At 35.0% G+C, this 14,302-nt stretch overlaps 1 protein-coding gene across 1 annotated transcript in view; it reads left to right on the top strand.

The window, feature by feature from the left end:
- Positions 1–13,769, top strand: part of LOC107150946 (cytochrome b5 type B) — a 34,474-nt gene extending 20,705 nt beyond the window's left edge. Inside the window, exons 4-5 of the mRNA XM_015496145.2 lie at positions 5,996–6,024; positions 10,172–13,769. Coding sequence (XP_015351631.1) covers positions 5,996–6,024; positions 10,172–10,262 — 120 coding nt within the window. The 3' untranslated portion in view covers positions 10,263–13,769. The remainder of the gene's footprint in view (positions 1–5,995; positions 6,025–10,171) is intronic.
- The last annotated feature ends 533 nt before the right edge of the window (positions 13,770–14,302 follow it).

The raw sequence follows: 14,302 nt of genomic DNA, 5'->3' as shown, positions 1-14,302 counted from the left end.
GTTCCACATATTCTGTTTCTTGTAGTACCTAAATTGGATTCCCATGGAATGAACATGAAAATACACATAAAACATGTATTTCTTGAGTTTCCACTACTGCTGGTTCAAGAGCTTTGGACATGGGGTTTGGTAATTTGCATTTTAAGTAACCCAGATGATAAGTAAGCAAGCACCAAACATTTTGCTAAATGATAAGCCTGTCATTTCTTATGAAAACCTCAGAAATTTTTTGGGCTGGGGATGTGGCTCAAGCGGTAGCGCGCTCGCTTGGCGTGCGTGCGGCCCGGGTTTGATCCTCAGCACCACATACAAACAAAGATGTTGTGTCCGCCGAAAAACTAAAAAATAAATATTAAAATTCTAAAAAAAAAAAAAAAAAAAGAAAGAAAACCTAAGAAATTTTAATTCTCTTCGTGGAAAGCATTGTCTGCTTTCTGCGGGTCAAAGAACTAATTAGAGATTTGTTAGCTGAATTATAACTGTTTTAAGTACAGGAAAAGAAACCATTTCAGTTCACTTAAATTCTGTAATAAAAGAAGTCTCCAAATGTACATTAGCTCCTTCCTGGGTTAAAGAATGACTAACGGCCCGGTTGGCAAGCCTATTTTCCCCATGTGACTTGTACCCAAGGGACATGTCTCTACTAAGTAGAGTCAGGCTATTGTGTGTTTCCAGCCACAGTGCCTCATTTTTGATCAGGCAAAGGAAGCCTTTTGGAAACTTTTCAAGGCCACCTACATAGACTTTCAAAGAGTCTTCCAACCTGATTTCAGTTCCAGGAAGAAATTCCTGATCCTTCAGATTTCTTTCTTACAGAGGTTTAAATAGAAACGTTGGTGTCTAGGATGTACGTATCTCTCTTCTTCATTTTTCTATCTCTGGTTTAAACATTCACGAAGAAATGGAAATGAAGTTGATATTATTAATTACTTTCCTTTTTCTTCATTCAGGGGTGAACCTCTGTGAGGAAGTGATTTTTCTTTAAGCCTACTAAGAGGAATCTTCAGCCTTATAGGCTTCTGTTTCTGTATGTCCTCTTTGTAACACACTCTTTCCTTAGGAAAAAGAAAATACCCAAAATGTTGCTATTGCAGAGGATAAATCAGGAATCATTTCCTTGTTTTTTTTTTTTTTTTTTTTTTTAAAGGAACAGAATTAAGGCAGATTGGGTTTTTTTTGTTGTTGTTTTGTTTTGTTTTTTAAGAGAGAGAGAGAGAGAATTTTTATTTTTTAGTTTTTGGCGGACACAACATCTTTGTATGTGGTGCTGAGGATCGAACCCGGGCCGCACGCGTGCCAGGCGAGCGCGCTACCACTTGAGCCACATCCCCAGCCCCCAAGAAACTACCTTTCTTTTGCTTTTACTACAACACAGTCAATGGCCACCATTGTTTTATTGTTACATAATAATTCCTGAGTTGAAAGCCCTGAAATATAAAATATCTTCCTTGCTGGATTAACTCCCATGCTGAGAAGTGTCAATCTTCTCCTTGCATTTGACTTAACGTTTTTTTCTGGTCTACTTTTCATTATGGAAGCTCACCTTCAAAACAAATTTAGGGGGTTTTTGGCTCAGTGGTACAGCACTCGCCTAGCAAGAGTGAGGCCGTGGGTTCTATCCACATAAAATTTCCACATAAAAATAAATAAATGAAAATAAAGGTATTGTGTCCACCTACAACTAAAAAAATATTTAAAAGAAAAAATTAGTGCCAGGCATGGTGGTACATGACTGTAATACCAGTGGCTCAGGAGGCTGAGGCAGGAGGATCACGAGCTCAGAGCCAGCCTCAGCAACTCAGTGAGGCCCTAAGCAATTCAGCGAGTCCCTGTCTCTAAATAAAATATAAAAAGAGCTGGAGATGTGGCTCAGTCATTAAGAGCTTCTGAGTTCAATTCCCAGTAATAAAATAATTAATTAATTAAAGATAGTAAATATCAATCTATAATTATGTTTAAAGGCAAATATAGTTTTTCCCTCCTCATGCTGATTTTCTTGCAAATACAGTTTTCTGTCATATAATGTACAATACATATATAACATTTTACCTCCTCTTTTATGAAAGAAATATTTAAAATATACGTCATTTATAATTATGAATGTAGTTAGTTGATTACTATATTAGTTCATTTTCTGTTATAATAACAAGATACCTGAGATTGGATACTTTATAAAAAGAAGAGATTTATTTAGCTTATAAGTCTGGATGTTCAATGTGATGGCATCAGAATCAGCTTAACTGTGGTGAAGTCCTCTTGGTAGAAGTGTAAGGGGAGGGGAGGGGATAGTAAAAGAAAGAGATGGAGAGAGTGAGATCATATGGCAAGGCAGAAAGTGAGAGAGGTAGATCAGGACCCTCATGAGAACTCCATTGATCTCTTCCAAGGGTATGCCCCCAATGACCTAAGGATCTTCCATTAGGACCTCTACATTATAATTATAATTGGCTCATTCTTTCCTGAGTTTATGTCCTGATGAGAAGGTACACCACATTCCTTAAGTGTGTGTGTGTGTGCTCCTCTCTAATGTTTTCTCATATGCAGAATTTCCTCTGCTGACACCATGGGATTACTAGATGTGACATTTCTTTGTCATTTTCTTAACTATGTCAGATTGGTTCAGTACTTGAGGTGCAAGACCTCTTAGAAGAGTGTTTGGGAAAACAATCCTTTATAGAGCTGGTGGGAGAGGGAGAACTCAACACAAGATAATGCTCCTTCAATCTCCTGGACATGAGAGAATGGTATTTCCTTTCTTTGCTCTTGTAGCCATACATGGTGGCACTTGCCTGTAATCTCAGCTACTTGGGAGAGTGAGGCAGGAGATTAGGAAGTTCCAGAACAGCTTCAGCAATTTAGCGAGACCCTGTTTCAAATTGGTTTTTCATTTTGAGACCCTGTTTCAAAATGAAAAACCAAAGGGCTGGGGATGTTGCTCAGTGATAGAGTGCCTAACATGCACAAAGCCCTCGGTTCAATCCCCATTACTGCAAAAAAGTTCACATAGATTTTGTTACAATACCTTTGGCTCAGAAAATTGTGTCCAAGGGGTGGGGATATAGCTCAGTTGGTAGAGTGCTTACCTCACACCAATCCCTAGCACCACAAAAAAAGAAAATTGTGTGAAAATAATTAAATATGATGGTAGGATTGAAATTCTTCTAATATGAGCCTTTTATTTTCCAATGAGAAAAATGTTTTAGCATTGACCTGAAAGATACTTAGCCATAATTTCAGTTATGAGCAGCTCTATGCAGTTACTCAGGTATTATGAAATATTTCCTTTTAACCTACAAAGCCCATCTTTGGTATTTATTTGTATATTAATTTACTTATTTAATTATTTTATGTGGTGATTAAAACCTAATGAATCTTGGGGCTGGGGTTGTGGCTCAGTGGTAGAGCATTTGCCTAGTACATGTGAGGCACCGGGTTTGATCTCCAGCACCATGTAAAAAAACTAAATAAACAAAAGTATTGTGTCCATCTACAACTGAAAATATTAAGGGGGAAAAAAACCCAATGAACCTTGAACTTTAGGACCCAGTTTCATCTATTTATTTATTTATTTAAAAAATTTTTAGTTGCCAATTGACCTTTATTTATTTATTTATATGTGGTGTTGAGAATTGAACCAGTGTCTCACACATGCCAGGCAAGCACTCCACCAACTAAGCCACAATCCCAGCTCTCCAGTTTTAAACTGTTAATTTCTATTAATTTTGAGCTAAAATCATAGAAGACTTAAGCAATCTTGTTGTTTGCAAATGCATTCCAAATCTTTGGAAACTAAAGAAACATGTATATTAATTACCTGGTTGAGCTTATGCTAGAACTTTGGGTTTGATCTGCTCTCTTGTAATAATGTCATAATACTGCATTTCTTTCTTTAACAGTTGATTAAAAGTGGGACCACTGTAGTTTGGAATTTACTTGGCTGTCAATGTTCTAAAAGAAATAGTTGCTTGTTTCTCTTCTCTTTTCTCCAAAGTGTTGGGCAACTTGGCCTTTTTTGCCTTCAGAGATGAATTAATGTTAAAACAGGAGCACTTTGGGGTATTTAATTCAATAAACACCATATATGTTTTTAGTTATTTTAGTTATTTACCATATGTGTTATGGTCTTGGTTCTCTTTTTTTCTTCTTGCTTATTGTGTTATTTAAGGTTCATACTAGTTAGCATACATACGGGGCTTTTGGTTGTAAAAGAGGCTAAAAGTGTTGACATACAGAGAATCCATTTATATGAACTATATATGACTTTATGTAATTATAGATTCTACATTTACGTTATACTACTACAGCCTCCCAAACTATAAGATAGTAATATTTTCAAAGATTGACCTGTAATGTGTTTTTTTCATATCTTTTATGGGTGCATTATAATTATACATAATGGTGAGATTTGTGTTACATGTTTTAATTAGCCCAGTCCATGTTATACTAACAGAAATGTCCCAGATAATAAAAATCATCAAGTTCTCAAAGAAGTTTGGTATGTATATATTAGTATGGTTTTTCTAAAGCCTTTTATTGGAAGTTTTATTTGCCTATAGGCTAATTTCTTTCAGATTTGGGGCATATGTTTATTTGCATAACATTATTTTGTATACAAGAAATTAATACTCACTTCATGGACTGCTTTAAAGTATATCTTGTCCAGTATGTATGATTCCTGGAAATTCTTGGAGATTATTGAAAATCGTGATTAAGCAGATTTAATATACTATATACATGCCCTGCATACTTCTACATATTTTCTTAATTCTTTTTTTTTAAGAGAGAGAAAATTTTTTAATATTTATTTTTTAGTGTTCAGTGGACATAACATCTTTTTTTGTTGTTGTTGTTGTTGTTGGACACAACATCTTTATTTTTTTATTTTTGTGGTGCTGAGGATCAAACCCAGCGCCCCGCTCATGCCAGGCGATCGTGCTTCCGCTTGAGCCACATCCCCAGCCCCACTTCTACATATTTTCAAAGATGTTACTTTGAGCAATAGCAACCTACGCTAATAGGTTTTTGTCCTCTGGCAATAGGTTAGCAGGACTTTATACTAATATAGCTAATTAATGGAATTATTTATTTCACATGATATTTAAATGGAGTAAAAATAATTTTAATAACAATTTTATTGATGATTCACATACCATATAATTCATCTATTTAAAATGTACGAGTCAATGGTTCTGAGTATATTCACAGAAATGTGCAACCATAATCACAATTTTAGAACAAACTCATTATGTAAACCCTCTGCTCATTAGCAGTCATTTTCCAGTCTGCCCCCTTATTCTTCCTTTCCCACCCTAGCTGTAGGCAATCACTAATCTATTTTTTGCTTCTATTGATTGTTCTGTTCTGGATATTTTTATGTAAGCAGGCTTAAATATGTGGTCATATATGTCTGGCTTCTTAGCTTGACAATTCATCCATATCACGTATATTAGTTTAATTGCTAAAGTTTGTTTTAAAGATTATTTTGGTATTTTTCTTCCTTTGAACTGCTGTCTCTTTTACTGTGAAATAAACCCTAAGGTCTTTAGTCATATTATTATGATTTCAAAGAGTAAACCAGTTCATTTCTATAAACCACAAGCAATCATCTGCCTGATCTTAGAGCACTTCACAGTTTATATGTTCTTACCATGTTTTTAGAGAATGTGATCTTAGCTACAGCCAGTGGCAAGCCCAGCTGAACCAGGCCTGTCATTGTAACTAAAAAAATTATTATGTTTCAATATAAGTGTGTATCATTAGCAATTTTTTTTACTTCTAAAAATGTTTCATTAGTGATTATTCACTGGAGAGTATCAATATGTTATTAGAAATAAAATTTATGGTCCTTCTATTGCTTAAGGTTTCATAACATCAAAATGCATGAAAGATAAAGTTGTTATTAGCTACAGAATTTATATAAATATTCAAAAGAAGACTCAACATGTTGTATTAATCTTTTTTCTTTTTGTTATTTTTGAATATGTGTCTTCTTAAGGATCCTTCGAAAAATGATACATGCAAAAGGTTGGTATCCCATTAAAAGACTTCCTTATATATAATGTCTGACAAGAGATTATTTCATGAATATTCATGTATAACACACTTAAGAGTGCAGTTTGTCTGGGAGTAGTGGTGTACACCTGAGGATCTTAGCAACTTAGCAAGATCCTGTCTGAAAAAAAAAATAAAACAAAAGGCTTGGGGCATAGCTCAGTGGTAAAGCACCTCTGGGTTCTGTCCTCAGTACCAGAACAAAATAAGACTAGTCTGGGCAAACACAAAATAAGAGTACAGTATGACAGCTAGTTCATTTTTGGTCAAAAGTCATTACAAATTTAGTAGTTCTTTGACAGCAATAAAATTAATTTTTACAGTTTCAAGCATTTTCAATAATCTAAAAGATTCACACCTTGAGTAATTTTTAAATCTTATGATGACATAAAGATGGAGTCATAGTTATTAAGAGGCCAGTATGCAAGGGCAAGTACCTATGAAGTCAGGTCCTGAATGTGTGCAGTTCATCCTAGCTTGTGACTTCCACTTCACACTTAAGTTTCAGTCAACCCTCACAGGTGCTATAATTATATTTTAAACAGGAAAAGATTTATTAGAGTCATATTTAGGAATTTGGGTTTTCTCAGAAGTTTGCTTACAGTATATACCTTGCAGTATTTTTAGTAAAAGGGTATTATTAGCTCTGAAATGTGTAAATTACCATCCCATAAATGTCTCTACTTGAGATGACTGTGGAATCCTTGGCTTGTAAAGAATCATAGAGATGATATAATACCGTCTGCTCTGTCTTTTGGAGATCTCAAAGGATTTTAGGCAGAAAATGTCTTTTTTCTTCTATAAAATACCAATTCTTTTATTTGAAGTAAAAGGCATCATATAAAAATACATATTATTGGTAAATTCAGTTTCCTCAAAACTAAAGACTTTGATTCAGCCAAGTGCTACATAAAGATTTTGAAAATAGCTGGGCATGATGGCACAGCCTGTAATCCCAGCTATTGAGAAGCTGAAGCTGTAGAATCCAAGTTTGAGGCCAGCCTAGGCAACTTAGTTAGACCCTATCTCAAAATTTAAAAGAGGGTGATTAGGGCTGGGGATGTATATAGCTCAGTGGTAGAGCTTGGGTTCATTGCCCAGTACCACAAAAATTTGAAAATATAGGGATATAAACTTGTAGTTGATTTATGCTATACATAAAACTGATTAAGAATTATTAATAGAATACATAAAGACTTCTTGCAAATGAAGTTTTTAAAAATTAATAGAATATGAGAAAAAGATTTATGATTTTACAGAAGAAGAAACACAAATATAAGCATATGGAAAAAAATTAATGTCATTTATCACCAAAGACATACAAATTAAAATCATAGGTATAGCTGGACATGGTGGTGCATGCCTTAATCCCAGTGACCCCAGAGGCTTAGGCAGGAGGATCACAAGTTTAGGACAGCCTCAGCAAGACCCCTAGCAATATAGTGAAACCCTGTCTCAAAAAGTAAAAAGGTTTGGTGATATAGCTCAGTGATAAAGTGCCCCCGAGTTTAATCCTTAGTACCAAAAAAGAAAAAGAATTATAGGTAGCCAGGCATGGTGTTATAGGATAATCTCAGCGGATTGGGAGGTTGAGGCAAGAGGCTCAAAGCCAGCCTCAGCAACTTAGCGAGGCCTTAAGCAACTCAGTGAGACCCTGTCTCTAAATAAAATACAAGGGGCTAGGGCTGTAGCTCAGTGGTAAAATGCTTGCCTCGTATTTGTAAGGCACTGGGTTCGATCCCCAGCATCACATAAAAATAAAGATACTGTGTGTTCATCTACAACAAAATAAATATTTAAAAATAAATAAATAAATAAAATACAAAATGGACTGAGGGTGTGGCTCAGTGGTTAAGTGCCCCTGGATTCAATCCCCGGTACCAAAAAATAAAATCACAGATATATTTCACACCTACTAGCTTGTTAAAAATATAAAATTCTGAAAATTAGTAGACTTGGGGGCTGGGGATGTGGCTCAAGCGGTAGCGCACTCGCCTGGCATGCGTGCGGCCCGGGTTCGATCCTCAGCACCACATACAAACAAAGATGTTGTGCCTGCCGAAAACTAAATAAATAAATAAATAAATAAATATTTTTAAAAAAAATTAGTAGACTTGGTTAGAAGTGAATCACTAAGTCTTTTAAGCACTCTTATGGCAATGTAAACGTGTACAATCACTTTGGAAAACAATTTGACATTATCTAGTAAGTATGAATAACTTTTAACCCAGCAATTCCATTTCTAAGTATATATTCAATAAAAATATGTGCACAAGCTGGATATGGTGGCACTTACTGATAGTTCCAGCTATTTGGGAGGCTGAGGCAGGGGTGGGTCACTTGTGACCAGAAGTTCAAGACTAGCCTGGGCAACATAGCAAGACTATATCTTAAAAAGAAAGAAAGAAAAAAAAAAAAGAAACATGTGACAAGTATACCAGGAAACACATAAAAAAATGATCATAGCAGCATTATTCAAGGTATTCAAACACTGGAAACAATTCACATAATCATGCTTTAATAAAATGAATGAATAAATTTATATGTATCTATACAGTAGAATACTACAAAGAAAAAAATAAGTGTATCATAACTACATTCAGTAATTACATGCAATAACCTGGATGAATATCTAAAGAAGAAAATTCTATCTTATGGCATGAAGTTATTGTTGAATCTAGATCTCCTTTAGTGCAGTATAAATGCATTTCCCCTGCTTCTCTTCTCAGTAGCTATTAAGTAATGGGAAGATTTTATTAGAATTGGTAGTCAACCATTCTGTCTTTTGTACTGAAGAGTTTTACTTCAGAGTTTACTCAAGGTTCCTACCTTTGGACATAGTCTTTCATGGTTGCTCTTCAAAAAGTCTGAATTCATTTCTCTTACGGGGACATTAACAGCCACATTGCTATTACACATGCCATCTTGATTGTTTTTTTTAAAAGGCCAACATTCTAAACATGTTAAGAGTAGCTTTTTGCTATTCTTCAGTGTACAAAGTGCTAGGCATGCCTAGACAAAGAGAATCATTTTGCCATGAACCTTACTGGTTTTATTGACTTGGAAACCTTTTAATACCAAGTCTGGATATGTCATAAGTTGAGGGGGCAGCCAGGTCATTTGGATCATGGAAGAATTACATCTTAAAATTAGAAATGCTGGTAAATTCTATTAAAAGAATTAAAGAGAATTATTACTGTTCCAAAACTCCTCTAAGAGAAGTCTTCTGTAGTACTTCTTAATCCAAGGGTCATTTGTTTACCTCTTTAGAACTATCAATGATGTTCTGTATGCATGTATGTCCTTTAGTTTTATAGTGTTAATTTAAGGAATTTTTTTTTTTGAGGTACTAGAATTTGAACCCAGAGGTAGTCTACACTGAGCTGCATCTCCAGCTGTTTTTATTTTTTATTTTGAGACAGGGTCTGACTAAATTGACCAGCCTAGACTCAAACTTGTAATACTCCTGCGTCAGCTTCCTACACCACTAAGATTATAGGTATGTGCCATCACACTTGGCCATGAGGATTAAGTTTTTAAAATACATAAGAATACTGTTTACAATTAGATAGTGTCACCTCTAGATTTATAATGGGGTAGATATATAAATACCTATATATTTATGAAATGTATCTTATTCTTTTTTCCTAAATATTTATAAATATTAATTTAGGCTGGAGGTGTAGGTCAATGGTAGAGCACTTGCCTAGCATACATGAGGCCCTCAGTTCTATCCCCAACATCACCACCAAAAAAATTTACTGACTATATGGAAAACAAAAGCATAAAGAAAAATTTACACTATCCATAGTCCTATAACCCAGAAATAATCACTCTGTCTTTATAGAAATATCTAGAAATATATGCATATATATGTATTTTTTTAATATCATACTTTAGTTCTGTTTTTAGCCTCTTTAAAAAAAACTTGCTTTTTTAGTATTATCACTTCAAATATTTTAGAGTTTTTCTAGCTACTGTGTGATAAAAGCAGTTATATTTCTCAAAGTAAATCAAAGGCTCTTGCCTACATAAATATTAAAATGTGAAAGCTGAAAGATAGTGAATGATTGGTATAAAATATTCAAAACTTCATTGCTTTTTTTTTTCCTATTTCTAGTTGCTGGGCATATTGGATTTTCCCTGTCATAGGCGCTATTCTCGTAGGTTTCCTGTATCGTTACTACATGGCGGAAAGTAAATCCTCCTGAGGAGACCGTGTTGAAGTGTGGGAAACACATCCACTTGGGAGTAAAAATTGGAGACTTGCTGTGAGGGCTATATTGGTGCCCTCTCGCTTGAATCCTGCCGGTTGTATTCTTCCCCCTTGGAGCCAAGACAGTTGACCAGACATCCACCTGCAGTCTGGGACCAGTGTGCTTCATCTCTGAGAGCCTTACTCCCAAACTACCTGCTCACTGTCCTGTGTCTTTGCCATGTTTCTTCTCTTCATTTATTTCCACAGTATCCTTACATTTCAAACATTTGTGTTAATGATTGTAATTCATATGTCATAGTGACATTATTCTTTGGAAAAAATGCTTGCTTTCCAGTAATTTGAATGCACATTATACATTCTTACCAAGGCAGCACTCTAATTTTGAAGGTTTTTCTTTTCCCACATTTCTTTCAAGTAAATATTTTTTAAAATTCTGATTTAATTCTATTATCACAAGGAGTTTATTCATGAAGTTAGGTACACATCTATTAAAACATACTGCCAAATGATCTTGTTCCTTTTTATATTTGTTAAAAGCAGAAAGAACTATGTGGTTATCTCCCTTCCAGGCTAATATAAGCTGATAGCTCCTCCCACTCCCAGCCCCTTTTCATTCCAAGGGATGCTGAACAAAGATGTGCCTCCCTTTGATTTCTTGTGGGTGAGAAAAGCCAAAGGAAGGGAGGGATGAATTGAGGTAACAGAACCCTGGCAAATTCACAGTAATCTTTTGAAAACACTACTTTAAGATAGGAGTTTAGAAATGGCACCAAATCTTCTCTTTGATTTGGCACTAATTTCTAACCATCTTTCTCTTTTTCTACCTTTATTTTATTGGTAAAATATAAGTGTATAATTATGTCTGTAGAGCCTACCAGGGATTCTTGCTGCTGTTTTGTTTATTGATTAGCAATTTTTGGTTCCCAGTTTTACACAAGTAAGAGATTTCAGTTTGATCTTTTGTTCGTCCAAGTAAAGTAACTTCCATATAAAATGTCATTTGAAAGTGGGAGATCATGACAAAAGGCAGTTTTCCATTTCATCTGTATTTTACCTCCATGGCTCCAACTTGTGGTTTTGTGCTTTCCATTAAGATTAAAGAATTGGCAGTTTTTTCCCCTTCTTTGGATGTGTGTTTCATTGAAAAGTAGGTTATTATTTAGAATTATTTACTATTTCTTATTGGGCCAGGTATTCCTCTGGCATTTTTTACTCCTCTTTCCCCCTACTGCCCTCACCACAAGGAAGCACCTAAATAGATAGTATACTGGCTGTTTTGTGTCAGTAGCTATGGTGATTTTTCTCTCTATTCTTTGAGGATTATTAGTCTGCTTCTGGGCCATTGTCATTTCCAGCAAGGAGCAGCTGGTTCAAGAAGGACTATAGATGCTGCTCAGTATCTTCTCCCTCCCTTCCAGTTTGCCTGGTACTTGAGGAGACAGGAAACTGACCAGTAAACCAAGTCTGCTCATACAAACTATTTAAGAAAAAGTTCAACCCAGATTTTATATCCTGTGACTTAGCAGTTGAATGAATTCATCAATATAATATTAATCTTTTTCTTGCATACTTGGATATGATATTTTGGAGTTATTTCTGGCTGACTTTTTTATATATCTGATATGGGTATAATCAAACTTTTATCTTTAGAAAATATTTGTATTATAAGATGCTACTTTAAGAAAATGTATTAAATATTTGGCTATTATGTAACAAGTAGTATGATTTGATGCACCTCCATTTAAAGACAAGAAAGGGTTGTCTTAAATAAGGATTGGTATGTAATTGCTATAATAATTAAGTTGCATGATTACTTGGAGTGGATTGGGGTAGAGGTAAAGAACAAAGGAGTATTGAGGACCTGGAAATGGAATGCTCAAAGCTAATGCTAAGCTAGAAGATAACTTGGATCAATTGTAAAGTATTTTGGCAGTATCTAAAATTGAGTGAAAATCACCTGGCTTACAAGAAATGCTAGAAGAACTATAGTCTTATGTAAAATAGGTGTTTTTGATATTTCTAGGGGAAACACCAGACAATGTTTTTCTATTTCATATTGATTTTTTTCCCCCATTTATATGTGGACTTACTTTTTTACTAAGAGCCAGAGGGAAAAGATTTTCAGACTTTGTCTCTATTGTCCTTGAAATCCATGTAGAACCCAGGGCTTCTTTTGAAGTACTGCTAATACTATGTCACTTTGTATTATAAAAAACAATTTTAAAGTCCATTTACTGTATAATTTTGCTGTCTTCATAAGCAACCAGGTGAAAAGTAGCTCTTGAGTGAGTTTGCAAAAGTTTTTCTAAAGTATAAATTATACAGCACAATAGCCAAAGTCACCCAAGAGGACTTTGGTTTAAGAACTAGATTTGAATTTTCTACACAATCTTGGTGTTAGTAGCTCATGGAATCCCCTTTGAGAGCAAATGGAGCTAGTCCTTGTTGGCTGACAGTATCCCCCTGGGCCTGGGGTGTTCCTCTGTTAGTGTTTTTTCCTGAGGAGGGCCAGCTGCTGCTGCACACTGTACTGTATACATAATGGCTGGTGAATGCAAGGAGGAAATGATACAAATTTTGTGCTACAAAAATATAGGATGTTAGGGCCCATTCTCCAAAATTTCTCAGCCCCTGACTCTTGGGAGTTGGTTTTCACTTCCAGATGACTTCTGTATTCATAAAGGTAAGAAGGCAATGGGGGACAAAGTGTATATTGTATTTAAATCTGCTCGTGTGACAGCTTAAGCATAAGTAGAAATCCATTGGAACCTATCATTTGAGCCTGTAGGGTTATTTAAGCAGTTTTCATAAATCTTATATTGTGAAATAAGAACACTGTTGGGTTTATATTCATTTAGTTCTGATGGGGTATAATGGAAAAATGATTTATAGGCCAGTTGTATCATTCCTTATAGAATCTCATACTTAAAATATCAAGTGAAATCTACATGGTTAAATTTCATTTTAAGAGATTGAAATGCAGAGCATTAATGTTCTTTACCTTCCACCCCAAGAGAAATGGATTTAGACATGTCTTGTCTCAACAAGAAATCGATTTTTTTTAAACCATCTTGTTTGTTGACAGCTATCACAAAAATATTGGCTTAGTCTCATTTGGCTGCTGTGCTCGAAAAAGTCCTGTTTAGAATTTGTGGGGTGCTCAAGGACAGAGATTTCACCAAAGCAGAGGGAGATTTATCAAATTACCTACCCTGTATCCAACATCTTACGTACAAGTTTGAGTAGCTGCTCCTTGCCCACGCCTGTCACCTATGTTTGCTGTTTGGGCAAAACATTATTTTGGTTATTTAACTTTCTTTTTACTTCACTCTGGACTGTGAATGAGTAACATTAAAATTCCTTTTGTGTATTCAATAATGGAATTTGTTTACCTATTTTATTTCAGCATATTTTGAACAAAGATCTCTGTCTCTGCTGGAATGTGCACACAGTGAATGGTTGTTAGAATTACACACAATAAAGATACTGTTTTCCTTTTCTTGCCCTGTCTACAGTTATTTTTAAAATTTTTATTCCTCCCTTTTTTTTTTTTTTTTTTAAATAGAAGTATTGGTTCTGTAGTCCTCAGGTGCTCTGGATGAAAGTAATTTAGAAGCAGGAAATTCACCTGTATCTGTTAATCCTGTGTTTAGTGAAACTTGGTGGGAGTTCTCTGGTTCTTCAGTATTGCTGCTGCTTCTCTTTGCTGGAAGTGAGCTGCTCATATGATAATCTGAAGACACAAAAATCAAGGCTTTTGCCATGTAATGGATGTGAACCGGTAGACCGTTTGGGCTTCTATTTCTACTGAAATCATCTGCTAAAGAGAAGCCAATATAAGGTAATAATGTTTTATTATCTGCAATGCCAGGCTTCAAATGATTGTTTTTTTTTTGTTTTTTTTTAATAAACTGATGGAGAAAATTAAACATGGAAATTGAAGTTCTGGTGACTATGTTAATAAAATAAGGGAAATAAACCATTTTTATAATTGCCTTTAAAACATACTGATAGCCTTATAACATTACTAAC

This window comes from Marmota marmota, unplaced genomic scaffold, assembly GCF_001458135.2.
Source record: "Marmota marmota marmota unplaced genomic scaffold, marMar, whole genome shotgun sequence".
NCBI lineage: Eukaryota > Metazoa > Chordata > Mammalia > Rodentia > Sciuridae > Marmota > Marmota marmota.
The sequence above is the reverse complement of the archived record's forward strand: the minus strand, read 5'-3'. Positions and strand labels throughout refer to the sequence as shown.